Consider the following 15,416-nt stretch of genomic DNA (forward strand, 5'->3'; position numbering starts at 1 on the left):
TATGAAATTTATATGAAATATGAATATTTCCATGCTACATGAACATTGTCATATAAACTGGAATAAATACAAAACTACAGCCAAACTAAAACTGAAATGAGACATTAATAATAAATAGTGAATAAATGAAATAATCATAACGCACGCACATATGAAAGCACGTATTTCTGCATTTCGAAATAAAGTCTATTAAAAGTCCACTGAATACACATTACAAAAAAGTAGCTGAAATATAGCTTTAGAAAGAAATATTTTAATTCAACATAATAAATACAAATAAATAGTGACATTTAAAAAAAAAAGAAATGATACTCTAAATATAAACTAAACGCGGCAGTAGGTGGTGGCAAATCCCTGTCTTAAGTGAGTCATTCATTCAATTGATTCCTTCGAATCATTGGTTCACTGAATCATTTATTCACTCGATTCATTTAAAAACGTGGATTCATTTGCGTTGATATGAGACGCACAACAGTGAAAGAGTGAAATTACTGAATGTGTCTAAAATGTAATTATTCAGACCTTTACCTTATCTTAATTTTTAGGTAAAAATTTTTATGTAACCTATTTGTGTCTTTCTATCTTTCTTATAGTAACATGCAGCTTTCACGCGCATCTGTCGGACAGAACCGGCACTTGTATTTCAGCCAGCGGTGCTGTTAATGTTATGGTTATTGTAGCAAATAGCTCCATAAATTCAGTATAACAGCATTAAGTTGAAGAGGTTAACTTTATCACTGGACTGAATCTACACATGCATTTTAAGTGTTCCTGCTCTGACCAAGCAATAAATGCACGTCTTTGAATGAGCGCTGTAGAGCATTCACAATATTTGAATTATTGGTTAATAACTAGTGTTTTCTGAGTCAGTGTCCCAAAGATGAATTTGCCGATCCTGACTAGCCATCTCCTCATTGGACGCGCCTTCAGAGAGAAATGTATCTTTATGGATTACATAACCCAGCCAACATTGATATGTGGGCCCCATGTAGGTTATACCCGGGCAGCATGGGTTCCATGTGGGCATGGGCTGAAAATGGGCAATTTATGTGGGTCCCATATGTTTTTCACAATGTGGGACCCATATAGGTTTGGACATATGGGACCTTCATGGGATCTATGTGGGCATGGGCTGTAAATGGGTAATTTATGTGGGTCCCATATGTTTTTCACAATGTGGGACCCATATAGATTTGAACATATGGGACCATCGTGGGATCTATGTGGGCAAAATGATTTCACACTTAAAAACATCTTTACACCTCTAAACTTTTGGTTAATGGTCACTTTTTAAACAAGAAATATAACTGTTTAATATTTTATGGATCTGATTAAAATAGCTCATTTTTTCAAATGAAAATGTGTGAATTATCAATATTACAATGTACCCTGTGCATTTATCAAAATGCACTTTTCTTTTACTGCGCACAGTTTAGCAGGGACAATTACAAACAAACTCTAGAATTTTTTTTATTATTTGTTTTTACAAATTCCAAACTCTGGACTTATATCGGTCTCAAACAGGACCTACACTCTCAAATGATCTTCTGACAACACCTTCCGCTTGACAAAGTAGTCCTGTTACATTCAGTTTTTAGGATTTTTTTTTTTCACATAGTATCATATCATAATATATGTCATTGATCTTTACTGAAAATAAGCGTACATTTAAATTTATAACTGTAAAGATTTTAAATATTAGAAAAAAATTCCCGCTCTGGCGCAAGGATACAGTCTCTTCTAAGCACAGTGGAGCGACAGCACGACCAGAGTCACTTTTATCAGTTCACAGAGGACCAAGCGGAGCGAAAATAAGCAGGTAAAATGCATATTTTCAAGAAATGATTTTATTATCCACGTTTGCAAGTATTGGAAACATTGTTTTGACAGTATAAATTACCTTTAAAGTAATGTAGCCTTTAAAATAATGATGTTGTATTTTTGTTTTTCTGGCCGCGTACTCGCTAAAATGTCTGCATAATCTTAAAACATGTCTTTTTCGTTGACGGTAAGGTGTAGTTTTGTTTTTTGCCTGATGTTAATGAAGTAGGAATCTCAATTGTTGTTTATTTATTGCTTTACTGATGCATTTTGTGGCCGTCTAGCCGCCATTTTTTCATCTGAGGGAAAACGGAATTTCCACACAATTTATTATAATAACCGTGTTTGAATGGCAAAATACTGAGTTTTTAAAGTATCTGACATAACTTGCTCCTAAAAGCGGACAAATGCTGCTTTCGAACGCCAGGTAGGGTGGATTTCAAACAGTTTTGAGACCACCGTTCTCTTTAGGCCTTTCTGTGCGCGCGCCTCGCGCATGCGTGAACACCTCAATGAGCCCACAGCTATTTTTCAGCATATTGGGGCTAAATGACTAGCCTAATTAACATCAACACTTCACTTTCTCATTCATGCATGTTTCTTTGAGTAGTACTGTGCTACGCATGTATATGAAAATACAGCAAAATAAACTATATCAAAAGATGACAATCTCTAACAGACGCTTTAAACTGTAATACACACATACACATCTTTTTAAGTATATTTAAGTAACGTATACGTTTTCGTGTATGTACTGCAGTTAGAAGTTTGATAGTGCTCTTAAGCAATTTATAAAGGATTATAAATTAATTTATACATTGATGTCAGCCACATTTATACATGATTTTATACATCGATTGCTACAGGACCTGCCGCTCAGAGAGTCACCGCTGCAGGACCTGCCGCTCAGAGAGTCACCGCTGCAGGACCTGCCGCTGCAGGACCTGCCGCTCAGAGAGTCACCGCTGCAGGACCTGCCGCTCAGAGAGTCACCGCTGCAGGACCTGCCGCTCAGAGAGTCACCGCTGCAGGACCTGCCGCTCAGAGAGTCACCGCTGCAGGACCTGCCGCTCAGAGAGTCACCGCTGCAGGACCTGCCGCTCAGAGAGTCACCGCTGCAGGACCTGCCGCTCAGAGAGTCACCGCTGCAGGACCTGCCGCTGCAGGACCTGCCGCTCAGAGAGTCACCGCTGCAGGACCTGCCGCTCAGAGAGTCACCGCTGCAGGACCTGCCGCTGCAGGACCTGCCGCTCAGAGAGTCACCGCTGCAGGACCTGCCGCTCAGAGAGTCACCGCTGCAGGACCTGCCGCTCAGAGAGTCACCGCTGCAGGACCTGCCGCTCAGAGAGTCACCGCTGCAGGACCTGCCGCTCAGAGAGTCACCGCTGCAGGACCTGCCGCTCAGAGAGTCACCGCTGCAGGACCTGCCGCTGCAGGACCTGCCGCTCAGAGAGTCACCGCTGCAGGACCTGCCGCTCAGAGAGTCACCGCTGCAGGACCTGCCGCTCAGAGAGTCACCGCTGCAGGACCTGCCGCTCAGAGAGTCACCGCTGCAGGACCTGCCGCTCAGAGAGTCACCGCTACAGGACGCGATTTCAGCAACTCTCAACACAGTAAAAAAAATAAGCGTTTCCTAGCAACGGCTAAACACTGAGACAATTAAATACACTTACGAGCTGATTTGAACTTCCGCTGATAGACTGCATCTCTTAAAGACTATTTCATTACACTGCCTTCTGCTGGCGCTTGAACCCACTTTCCTATTAATCACAAAAAATGGCCAAGCAAGTGCAGACACTGATAAGATACACGATACAGTAAGAGACCAAACGCAATTTTTATTTTATTTTTTATTTTTTTAATGAAATTAAGACATTTCTGTCTCTCCATTGAAAGTCTATTCATGACTTTTCAGACCACTTGAATTAAAAAATGAAATAATTTCTTATGAGTTTGGAGTAACACTAGTTTTCTTTTCTTGACTGATTTTTTTTTTTTTTTTTTTTTTATTAATATTTTTTTAATTGTTAAATAAGTTTGGTTATGTGAAATCAACTGTTGGGATAGTATCACCCTGTTTTAAATTAAACTGGTAACGTTGGTGTTTAACACTTTACAAAAACTTCAAGTTTTATTGAAAATGTCTGAATTATAATAAAGTATTTGATATACTGTATTTTTACATTTTAATTTCTGATTTATTTATTTTTTAAATTACACCTTTCATGTGTTGAGATTTTGTAGATTAATAACAGTGGAATATTCAAGCAAAACTGACATCTACCTAACTAAAATACAGATTTTGCTTTTATCAATTATTCATTTATTTTTCTTATCACAGGTAAATTAGAATTGATAATTATAAATACTGTTCAGGCTTGATGCGTCAAAAAAACTCATAAGAACAGGCACATATACTGGGTGTATGCCATATGGGTTTCAAAACTTATGTTGCCCAGTTGGGCCCCATTCAGGTTCTATATGAGATTTATGTGGGCTAATTCATAAAGGGCCCAAGTGGAACCTGCGGACAAACCCATCTAGGCCCCATATTGGCCCCACCTTGGATTGTTAGCTGGGTCATAAGTGGGACCAATATGGGTCTTATATGTGTTGCCCAGTTGGGCCCCACATTAGTCCCAGTCAGGCCCCATATGAGATTCATATGGGCTACTTCAGATGGGGCCCACATGGAACCCATGGACAAACCCATGTAGGGCCCATATTTACAGCCCATATGGGGCCCACACGGGACCCGTGATAGAATGTTGGCTGGGAATGAAAGAGTTTTTGTTTTCGATTTAAATTATTTGGTTTTAAAATAGTCATTTAAAGCATTCTTTATATGTATTTATCATCACGGTAAGGCAAGAATTTTCTGAGCTTCATTCCTGTTTGTTTTCCTTATTTTACAAAAGTACAACATGTGTTGATATTGTGAGTGAACACGAATACAAGCAGACCCTTTGCAGTTCTGAATACTCTTACCTTTATAAGCAAAAATTACAGCATATTATTAAGTTTCCACTGTTATATAAAAAAAAAGAAAATCCCATTCAGCTTCCACTCTACGCCCAAACCATTAGATATGCCCTAACAGCCACATTTATATGTTTAAATTTATACTGTGAAATGCATTGTGTTTTATGTCTATAGATTTAATTTTAGGCAAGTCCTGTTGATTTGAGAAGGCTAAATTGATCAAACATATGCTAAACTCACTGCCTCTGGCCGCTTGTTCCTTTAACGCTTGTGCGACCTTATGGACATTTTTGTCCATTTCAGTTTAGTTTTTTGTTATAAGTGTGTCTGTGTTAATGCCAACTGCGTAAATTTAGGCTCAGGTGTGTATTTTTATTGGAATTTTAATATTTCACCATCATTTCCTTAAAAAAAATCAATTTTACCCTCCGTACAAAAAATACTCACACTCAGGACCTTAAGGACAAAAATGTCCCCATTGAAACCCATTAAAACGGCTATTTTTCATCGCAGTGCTGTTTAACTGTAAAATGATGCAATTTTTGTTAATAGGCTTTCATTCTGTTGGCAAGGCTTCAAAATTATTTTTTTTACCAGATGGTGCCATTTTTTCACGTTTGGTCTATAAAGCAAATACTCGCTGTATTCCTGTTTTCTGTTTCTGCATGTTATAGAGCCAATTGGATAAATAATGCAGCTGTAATTGTGTGGGTGTGTTGGTATGGATGTCAGAGTGTGGTTTGTATGTGTGTCATAAAAAAAATTGTGTGTGTGTTCGGGATCGAGGACGCAAGTCTGGTAATTCTGCAAAGAGTTGTTACACAATAACAATAAAAGTAATTCAATTCAATTCACTTCATAAAAAAATAACATTTCAGTGAAATGGTTGACAGTTAAATTATTCCCAACTATGCATTTTAGAATAAAAAGAGGACTACTGTTCCATTTGTGCACTGAAAGACCTCTCTCAAAGGACAAATACGCACATCATAGACTGGGTAATTGTTCTGTTTAATGATTGTTGATACTGTATTTGTTAAATTCGAATAGGCCTAGAATAGAATTCTGACCCATTGTTCTGACATGGTAAATTGGACAAAGCCAACACTGCCAATAAATGAGCATAACGGATACTATTTTCACCATCTCTGATTCTCCTGCAGGTTCAGTGTGAAAAAATGTGCTCGGTGGTTTCACAGTTCATGTGTAGGATTCAATGTTACAGAAACCTCTGGCATGAATTCACCATGGTTCTGTGTGTTGTGCAAAAAAAAGGTAATTGACAGAAGTGCATATATTAATTAAAAACATTCTTCATCTACAACAGCTCATCTTACTGCATTTTTGACAATTATTTAATGCATAATGTCTTGTTTTACAGTAACAAGCATGTGCGTTTCTTTTTTAGAAATAAGCTGAAGGGGAAGTCGTGGCCTAATGGTTAGAGAGTCTGACTCGTAATTGAAAGGTTGCGGGTTCGAGTCCCCGGCTGGCAGGGATTGTAGGTGGGGGGAGTGAATGTCCAGCGCTCTCTCCACCCTCAATACCACGACTGAGGTGCCCTTGAGCAAGGCACCGAACCCCCAATTGCTCCCCGGGCGCTGCAGCATGGCTGCCCACTGCTCCGGGTGTGTGTTCACGGGGTGTGTGTGTGTGTGTGCATTTGTTCACTACTCACTGCTGTGTGTGTGTGCACTTGGATGGGTTAAACGCAGAGCACCAATTTCGAGTATGGGTCACCATACTTGACAATACGTCACGACTTTATGTGATGTACCTATGTGACACTAAAGGAAGTGTGTGAACAAACATAAGATTGTGTTATGCTCTAAGAAGAATCTTTCATGCATGTGGCACCTTTTATAAATAAAAAAATACTACTGTTTGCCAAATGCTGTTTGGTCATTTTGAACTGAATTAGTATAATACATATTAGTAAAAGATGCATTTGCCTAACTGTGTGATCTTGCACTTTCACATTCGCTGGATTCTTCCCCTTATTAAAATGCTTTAAAGTCTCCATGCATTTGCTATCATTAACAGAATCGTTAATGATCCAAATTAATCTAGATTGGGCTCTTGTCCTACAGATTCATTTCCCTAATGTAATTTGTTAAATTCGAATAGGCCTAGAATATATATATATATATATATATATATATATATATAAATATATATACACACATACACACTATATTGCCAAAAGTATTGGCACCCCCTTCTAATGAACATGTTTGACTACTTTAGTAATTTCCATGAGTACAAATCTTAATGTTCAAGCATATAATGATATTCTAGGGAATTGTGTGCTTCTAATTTTATAGCAACAGTTTGGACAGAACCCTTTTCTAGTCTAACATGACAGTGTCTCTGTGTATAAGACACGGTTCAAAAAGATTGAGTCAGTGTGGAAGAACTTGACTGGTCTGCAGAAAGACAAGTCCTGATCCCAGCTGAACTCCTCTGGTGTGACTTTATATGCAGACCTTGAGCCAGAAACTCATCACCAAACACCAAAAAACCTTTACAGCTAAATCAGAGTACAGGCAGCTTTAGTTTAAAATGTAAAAAGAATATAATCAATAATTATGAATAACAAAATTATAATCTATAAAGATAAACAAAAATCTTAGCTGATGCTAGCCACCCGGATCCAGATCAGATGGTGGATCAGCACCTAGAGATGACCTCTACAGCCCTGAACGTCAGCGGAGACCAGGACACCTAGATGAGCCCCAGAGACTGATCCCCAGTGAAGACCCTGTCTCCTAGACGGCCACCGGGACAAGACCACAGGAACATGATGAGTCCTTTGCATAATCTGATTCTGCTTTAGTCTAGATTTAAACTGAAAATGCAGTTAGCGTCTAACCAGAAGTGCAAGAATATAGTGTTTTATATACATATAAGTGCAGAGTAAGTGAAGATATGATTTACAGAATATACAGTGGAATTGCTATATACAGTATAAAGCGTCATGTGTAACCAAACTGAACAGAAGACAGTGTTCAGATTCAAAACAAGAGTCTAATACCAGTTGCGTGTGGTGGTGTTTTAAAATGAAGAGGCAGTTATAAGTATATACGCTATACATATGTGGTGAATGCCGGTATGTGTATCGTGGATTTAACCAGGTGTTGTGCAGCCGGTGTTGGTCCATGGAGGTTATATGACTAAGAGGGTTGGTTTCCCTAGCGATCCTGTTATATTGCCTGTTTGGAAAGAAAACGACTGCAGATACATGTTGAGTGACTTGAGTGACGACTGCTCCTCTACATGGTGGGTAACGTAATTGTATTAGTGTGGGTACTTAATATGAATGAGTTTGTGGCGCTTTTGTATGACGTGCTCTTTTTCCGTTCAGTGATCAGTATAAGGGATTGGTTTGCCAGATATTTGATGAAGTCCAGTTGAGGATATATAAAATTATTTATATCCCTACGGGCATTCAAAAAGGTATACATTTTTAATTTGTCTTTTGGTGTATTTTAGCCTCGCAAGGGTGACATGCTCTGTGACATGGCCTAGCCCTGACATTGCTGTTTTGCTTTGGTTTTTCTTATTGTTTACTTTCACTCCGTTTTTGTGGAAATGTATGCCGTTGGCATTTTTGTCTGTGTTTGATGTTTCAGTGTTTCTGATTGGAGTCTAATCTGTTCGGAATTGTTTCTTGTTGTGTGTGTGTGTGAAATTATTTTTTTGTAATAACAATTGCTATTATTAGTGGTAGTTTCTGGTAATTTAGAGATTTATTTTGTATTCTTCTTGTCTTGATTTTGTGTTTTGTTATTGATTTGGTGAAAGTCTATCTAATTCAGTGTTTGGTAATAATATCGACTGTGGCTGTAATTATTATTTTTTTCTCTTCTCCTTTAGGAGCGGGGTGAGCCAGAGTGGGCGGGCTAGTTGGTGTGGGCGTAGAAGCTCTCCCTTTTTGTTCAAAGTGTGGTGTGTAGGTTTTTGCTTGCAGTGTAATTCCACCAGAGTGTGTGGGTGTTTGTGAGATTTAATTCACCAAGGGCTGGTTCATCGTGGGCTATTGTAATGCCCAGTGCTTCGCCTGCCCACTCTTTGGGATACCCCAGCTCAGTTAGTAGACCCTTCTGATTTAATTTAATTTATTGATTGTGATTGTCTTTCTTTATTGTTGTCATTCTGGGCCACTTGTTGTCATTTTGTGTCCTTCCTTCGCCCTGGTTTCAATTTTATTTATGATTTAATAAAATTTCATTGATCTGTATCCACGCCTCTTCGTATTTGGTCATTTGTGGGAGTGAACAAACTTGCGTGCTTTTCTTTGCTTAGTATTTCCCCAGGTGTTTCGCCAGGGGTGGCGTAGTCGCTATTAGTGATAATTCCGTAATCCTACACCTTTGTGTCACACACACACACACACACACATACATATATATAGCCTATAATATATTCATGTCACTGTTTGCAAGTGCAAATAGCTATAGATTCTGTTTACAGCTGGATTTTCTGCTATTTATAGGCTACTACTTGTTGCAAACAGTGGCAATTATCTGCATCTCCGTATTGTACATTATAAAAGAGTATGCAGTAATAACATATTGAGTGAAAATTATCATTTTAATTCAAATTTAGGGACAACAAATCCCTCCCTACGCCCACCCTAACCCCACCCGATACTTTAAATTCAACTTTTAGATTATTTCCTTCATTATTACTGAAAATACATGCCTTGTGATATCTGATTTGAAAAGGTAGAAAAAAAAAGTTGAGCAAACGCGGATACGAACTAAGGTCGATCGCGTCAAAAACGACTTCCACCATGAACTTTACCATCTGCGCCACTGGAACTGTTAATTGCATTATATGCACTTGTAAATAGACACTCCGTTTTGTATTTGTTAACTGATGCATAGTCAACTTATTTTCGGGGAATTTTCATAAAAGCCCTGCAACAAACATTGTCATGATGACTTACAGCCACGAAGATACATCTTTAGTTCATCAAGCTGAATGCTCACTAAAAGCTGACAGTCATCATGTTTTCAAGCCATTTCATGATTCATTTTGACATGACACAAAGCAGTGATATCTAAGCTAAGCGGGAGAGTTGTTTATTTACTTTATAATTAGTCAATAACGCCATTATTTCCTTCATTCATGCCGAGAGCTCAGGTGAAAACAAGAGGCGGGATTTATCGCACGAACCAATCACATCCGATCATATCCAATTATAGCGTGATTTCCCCCATTGATCTCAATGAGCCTCCAGAAAAGTCACCGCACGCTTTGGGGTCTCTGTAGAAAGTCTATGGACCGAAGAGAGGCAAGCCTCTGTTGGACAGTGTTACTGTATAAAAACGACTGACTTTTAGACTTTTAAAGTCATATTTAGTTATATTTGCGCTGTTTTATTTTTGTAAAATCGATTATTTTCTCCTCCAATTTTGAGGAGAGGAGATACTGCCTAATACATATTTTGAAGAGTCTCGTCAAAACAATAGAAATGTTAAAAACCGCAGCTTTTAAAAAATGCGTTGCGAGACTCCCGCTCTGCTGCGTTCCATTTTGGAACGTTCGACCCCTGCGATGACGTCACAGGTGGTGATAGTGAGAATCTGAGCGTTTGTGAAGAGTTTGCAGAGCGGTAGAAAAACTCTTCTTACAAAAGTCTGCAGACAATAGCGTATACAGTCCTCGAACAATCGAGTCTGCACAGAGTTTGTCAAGATGTGCACAGCATCCGAGTCCGTTCCTGCGTGGCTGGATAACACCAGCTTCTGTGAAGGCTTCTGTCAGTGGATCGATGAAGAGTTTAGCGTCGATTCACTGCCAGCTGACTCACAGCAGCCGGTCGAGTCAAGGGCTTCAGCAGCAGAAGCAGTGAGTGCACAGCCTTCTGCTGAGAAAAGCCCAGAAGGTCAGATAACAACTTAACTTTCAAATTAAAATAAGCCACATTTTACTGTCGGGAATTACTCGCATTATATATTTTTTGTCAATATCAAGTCAAGTCACTATTATTTGTATAGCGCTTTTAATAATGCAAATTGTGTCAAAGCAGCTTGATATAAAGCTTTATATCAGCTTTACAGTATTTAGACGGGGAAATAGTTTGTCGAAATACTGTCATTCTCCTCTGGCCAGACAACATTTTGTGACAAAATTATTGATGTTACAAAAATGACCATAGTATAACCACATTTTACTACAAATACCATGGTTAAACTATGGTTAGTGTAGCAAAATCATGGTTAATTTGTGGTTACCATGATTTAACCATGGTTAATTTTTGTAAGGGGTTGAAATGGTAATGCTCCGTTCACACAAAACACGTTTCTGAACTCCTCTGAGCTGCTTTTTCGTTGTTTTCTATGTAAACATGCACTAGATACACACCTTTTGATGTTTAATCTGTCAGAAACTGTATGTGGTCTAATACTTTCCTCTTTGTTTTTCTTCAATGAAGAAATTCCTACTCGAGGCAACAGGAGGAGCAGAATCCATGCCTTCTTCAAGAGAACATGGAAGGCTGTTCTCCGTTGCAGACGGACAAGAGTGGAGTCCAATCCCGAGCCAGCGTCTGTAGTGCCTGACACCGAGACAGCATCTGATCCAGGTCTTCCCAATTGGGAGCCAACTACCGGTGAGTGTGATGTTAGCTCTACTCTTATTTTTAAAGTATATTTTTACTTTGTAATTCTGATTTCACCTAACATGTACATTTTAACCCTGTACATATAGGTTGCTCGTTGTTTAAGAGGCACATGGATTTTATTTACAGCCAGCAGTGCTATTAAATAAGACCTGTAATTCTGCAACCTCTTGTGTTTTTCAGAATCTTTGTACAGTTTATACACACTGCAAGATTTGATAGGAAAGGGAAGCTACGGCAAGGTGTTCAGAGCAATACGAAAATCAGACGGCCAAGAGGTAACATGCTTTCACTGAACATTATCCTTATGCAGAGAACCGTCCACTCCATCCAAAGATGTATGTTTAAAATAAAGTGCATAATGAGGAATTTGAGAAAAAATGATAACATGTCTTTGTTTTTTTTTATCTCTTTGCAGGTTGCCATCAAAAGACTGTGCAAATGGAACAACAGCCGTTGTCTTGAAATTGTAAGTTGGCAAAGATTAAAGAATACATATATAGTTGACAGATTTAAAGATGTGCACAGATTTTATAGACAATAATGAACCTTCTTTTCTGCTAATGTGACCGCACCGAAAAACTTCTGTAGTTAACACACTACAAATAGTAAAAGGTAAAGCCTCAAAGTACCAAAGAGCTTTGAAATGCTCTGATTATATCTAAAACATACTAAACAATTGTATAATCTATCCACCGTTTTCTTGCTGTAAAAAATGGGTGTGGCCATTTGTAAATTCTTTGGGTCTAACTTCTGGTCTCATCCGCGTCCAGCAATTTTTAGCGGTACAAAACAGATCATTTTGCTGCTTGATATCGCAAATTGGTGTGTCTTGCCATATTATTTTAAAATATTATCTTAATTGTTTGTAGTGCAAACAGTTTTACCATTTACTGCACGTTGTTATTCTCCTTGTTATAGCGGCTAATGAACCGGAAGTCTTGCCCATAGGCTTACTTCCATGTTGAAGAAAAAGGTGGATAGCTAACGAAGCTTTTGTTGTCTTGTTCTCTAGCCTGGTTGTTCCAAACCTCTGCCTACAGAAGTGGTGCTGATGCTCATGTTGAGGCATCCTCCAGTAAGCCCCTATTTGATACAAATGTATGAGTGGTTTGATCAGCCCAAGATCTTCTCGCTCATTCTGGAGTGCCCTCAACCGTGCATGGTCCTGCGGAAGTTCATCAACGATTCGTCGGGACTGATCGAACCGATCGCATGCAGCTTAATGCGCCAGTTAGTCCTGGCGGTGCAGCACTGCATAGATCACGGCGTGTTTCACAATGACATCCATGCTGACAACGTCCTGGTGAACACAGACACTCTGGAGCTGAAGCTGATTGACTTCGGCGCCGCTCACCTGCTTGAGAGCGCAGGCTACGACAGCTGGACATATTTAGGTGAGCTGGTATTTTGTATTGCACTGCTTTATCAATGGAGTCGTGGCCTAATGGATAGCGAGTTGGTGGGGGAGTGAATAACCAACACTCTCTCCACCCTCAATACCATGACTGAGACCCTTGAGCAAGGCACCGAACCCCCAACTGCTCCCCGGGCGCCGCAGCATTGGCTGCCCACAGCTCTGGGTGTATGTTCACTACTGAGTGTACGCTTGGATGGGTTAAATGCAGAGCACAAATTCTGAGTATGGTTCCCCATACTTGGCCACACACCCCCTCCCCTTTATTTTGTATTGTAAAAATAAGTGTGGGAAATGAAATGTGCTTGCTTACAGGAGCAGTAGAGTACTGCCCGCCAGAGGCTTTGTCGGAGCCCAAATACTATGCCGTCCCAGCAAACGTCTGGGCTCTGGGCATTACGCTGTTTTTGATGGTGAACAGGCAGCTGCCCTTTTCCCACGTCCAGGAAATATTGAAAGCCTCTCCTAATTCTTGGAAGTCCAGAGTATCTTTCGGTGAGGAAACAGATGCCAAGCTAATGTTTCCATATACCTTAAATTATCAGAGGGTATTTTCATACATGTCTTAACTAACTCCTCCAAACTTTTACAGCATGCCGTGATCTGATTGGCCAGTGTCTGAAACGCAATCCAGCGAAGCGGCCGGCTTTAGAGCAGATCTTACGGCACTCGTGGTTCAAAAGTCGGCTCTAGAATTAAGGCAGGTGTGGGATTACCTCTCTCATCTGGGTCAGACTTAAGGTAATCATTCTCCAGAGGTCAAGTACTGTCGTATTTTTCCATTCTAAATTATGTTCCGAAAACGAAGCAGCTATTGAACAGTACTGAACTGACCACAGGCCACTTTAATGTTATGGTCCTATTTTAAATATTCAGCAGCCATATCACCCTGCAGCCCAAGAGTGGTTGCCCACTGAAGCTAAGCAGGGTTGAGCTGGTCAGTACCTGGATGGGAGACCTCCTGGGAAAACTAGGTTGCTGCTGGAAGAGGTGTTAGTGAGGCCAGCAGGGGGTGCTCACCCTGCGGTCTGTGTGGGTCCTAACACCCCGGTATAGTGATGGGGACACTATACTGTCAAAAAGCACCGTCCTTCGGATGAGACGTTAAACCGAGGTCCTGACTCTCTGTGGTCATTAAAAATCCCAGGATGTCCTTCGAGTAGGGGTGTAACCCCGGCATCCTGGCCAAATTTGCCCATTGGCCTCAGACCATCATGGCCTCCTAATCATCCGCTTACACTGATTGGCTTCATCACTCTGTCTCCTCTCCACCTCTGGTGTGTGGTGGGCGTTCTGGCGCACTATGGCTGCCGTCGCATCATCCAGGTGGAGGCTGCACACTGGTGGTGGTTGAGGAGACCCCCCCCCCCCCCCCCCCCCCTTCTATGTAAAGCGCTTTGAGTACCCAGAAAAGCACTATATAAATGTAACTAATTATTATTATTATTACAAACAACATGGTAATATAATACAATTACTCTGCTGAAGAACACTGGACTAGATGGGAAACAAGAGACAAAATGATTCCAAATTTGCTGGAGACCATAAACCCGAACAGACCTCTAAAGGGCCAGTGTGGCCCGGTGTTATTTGCTGTGAATGGCACTGAATTGGTCTTGATTTTCACATATGAATGCAGCGCTTCCAGGTTCTTCAGTCAAGTAGCTTTTAATGATGGACACAATCAGCGCTGTGTCTCTAATGATCTGTTAAGCTTTACGTTTACATTGACATTGCATTTAGTAATTTAGCAGATGTAATAAAAAAGAAAATAATAGAAAAAAGCAATAAAAACAAAACAAGTAGATAGAATAGAAATAGAATAGACAATGCTAGTGTTAAAAAAACACAATTATTTTAATAATTAAAAGGAAAACAAGTAGATAAGAATAGAAAAGGAACAGAGAGTGCTAGATTTAGAGGTACAATTTTTTATAATAAATAAAAAGAAAACAAGTAAATAGAATAGAAATAGAATAGAGATTGCTAGAGTTAGATGGTTGTTTTTTAATATTTATAAATAAAAAAAGAAAACAAGTAAATAGAATAGAAAAACAACAGAGAACGCTAGTGCTAGAGGGTCATTTTTATAATAAATAAAAAGAAAACAAGTAAATAGAATAGAAATAGAAAAGAGATTGCTAGAGTTAGAGAGTCAAGATTGAAATAAATAACAGAATACAAGTAGATAGAATATAAATAGAATAGCGGGTACTTTATAATATATAATGCATAATAATTAATTTAAAATTATTAATTTGATTAGTACAATTTATTATAATAAAGTGATTTCTATGTTTTTTAGATAATAAAAATATATTTTTTAAGCATGTGTCTGGTTGTTGAATACACATCCACTCATTATTTAATGCTCCACTTCTAAATCCTGAGAAATTATCCATTAAAGTAAACCCAACAAGTGATATGGCTATTTATTTATGCGTTAAATACACTCAACAACACAAGTAATGATATATAGAAAAAATTTAAGAGGTTTTGATGGTTACATTACACATCGTGTTACATCAGACAGTCATTTTTAAATAGCAAAATATATTTAAAAAAATA

The 15,416-nt window shown here is 39.2% G+C and overlaps 1 protein-coding gene across 1 annotated transcript; it reads left to right on the plus strand.

Moving 5' to 3' along the window:
* The first annotated feature begins 10,382 nt into the window (after positions 1 to 10,382).
* Positions 10,383 to 14,784, plus strand: LOC306874535 (serine/threonine-protein kinase pim-2-like). Its single transcript, XM_079424661.1, has 7 exons — positions 10,383 to 10,696; positions 11,246 to 11,422; positions 11,615 to 11,709; positions 11,850 to 11,900; positions 12,447 to 12,828; positions 13,164 to 13,343; positions 13,441 to 14,784. The coding sequence occupies exons 1-7, from the start codon at positions 10,507 to 10,509 to the stop codon at positions 13,539 to 13,541; spliced, it is 1,176 nt and encodes a 391-aa protein (XP_079280787.1). The 5' UTR covers positions 10,383 to 10,506; the 3' UTR covers positions 13,542 to 14,784.
* The last annotated feature ends 632 nt before the right edge of the window (positions 14,785 to 15,416 follow it).

Source organism: Barbus barbus (genome assembly GCF_936440315.1).
Source record: "Barbus barbus genome assembly, chromosome: 9".
NCBI classification, from domain to species: Eukaryota; Metazoa; Chordata; class Actinopteri; order Cypriniformes; family Cyprinidae; genus Barbus; species Barbus barbus.

Coding starts and splice junctions, on each gene's coding strand:
- LOC306874535 (XM_079424661.1), top strand. CDS start 10,507: ATGTGCACAGCATCCGAGTCCGTTCCTGCGTGGCTGGATAACACCAGC. Junction 11,710..11,849: donor GAAAATCAGACGGCCAAGAG/GTAACATGCTTT, acceptor ATCTCTTTGCAG/GTTGCCATCAAAAGACTGTG. Junction 12,829..13,163: donor CGACAGCTGGACATATTTAG/GTGAGCTGGTAT, acceptor GCTTGCTTACAG/GAGCAGTAGAGTACTGCCCG.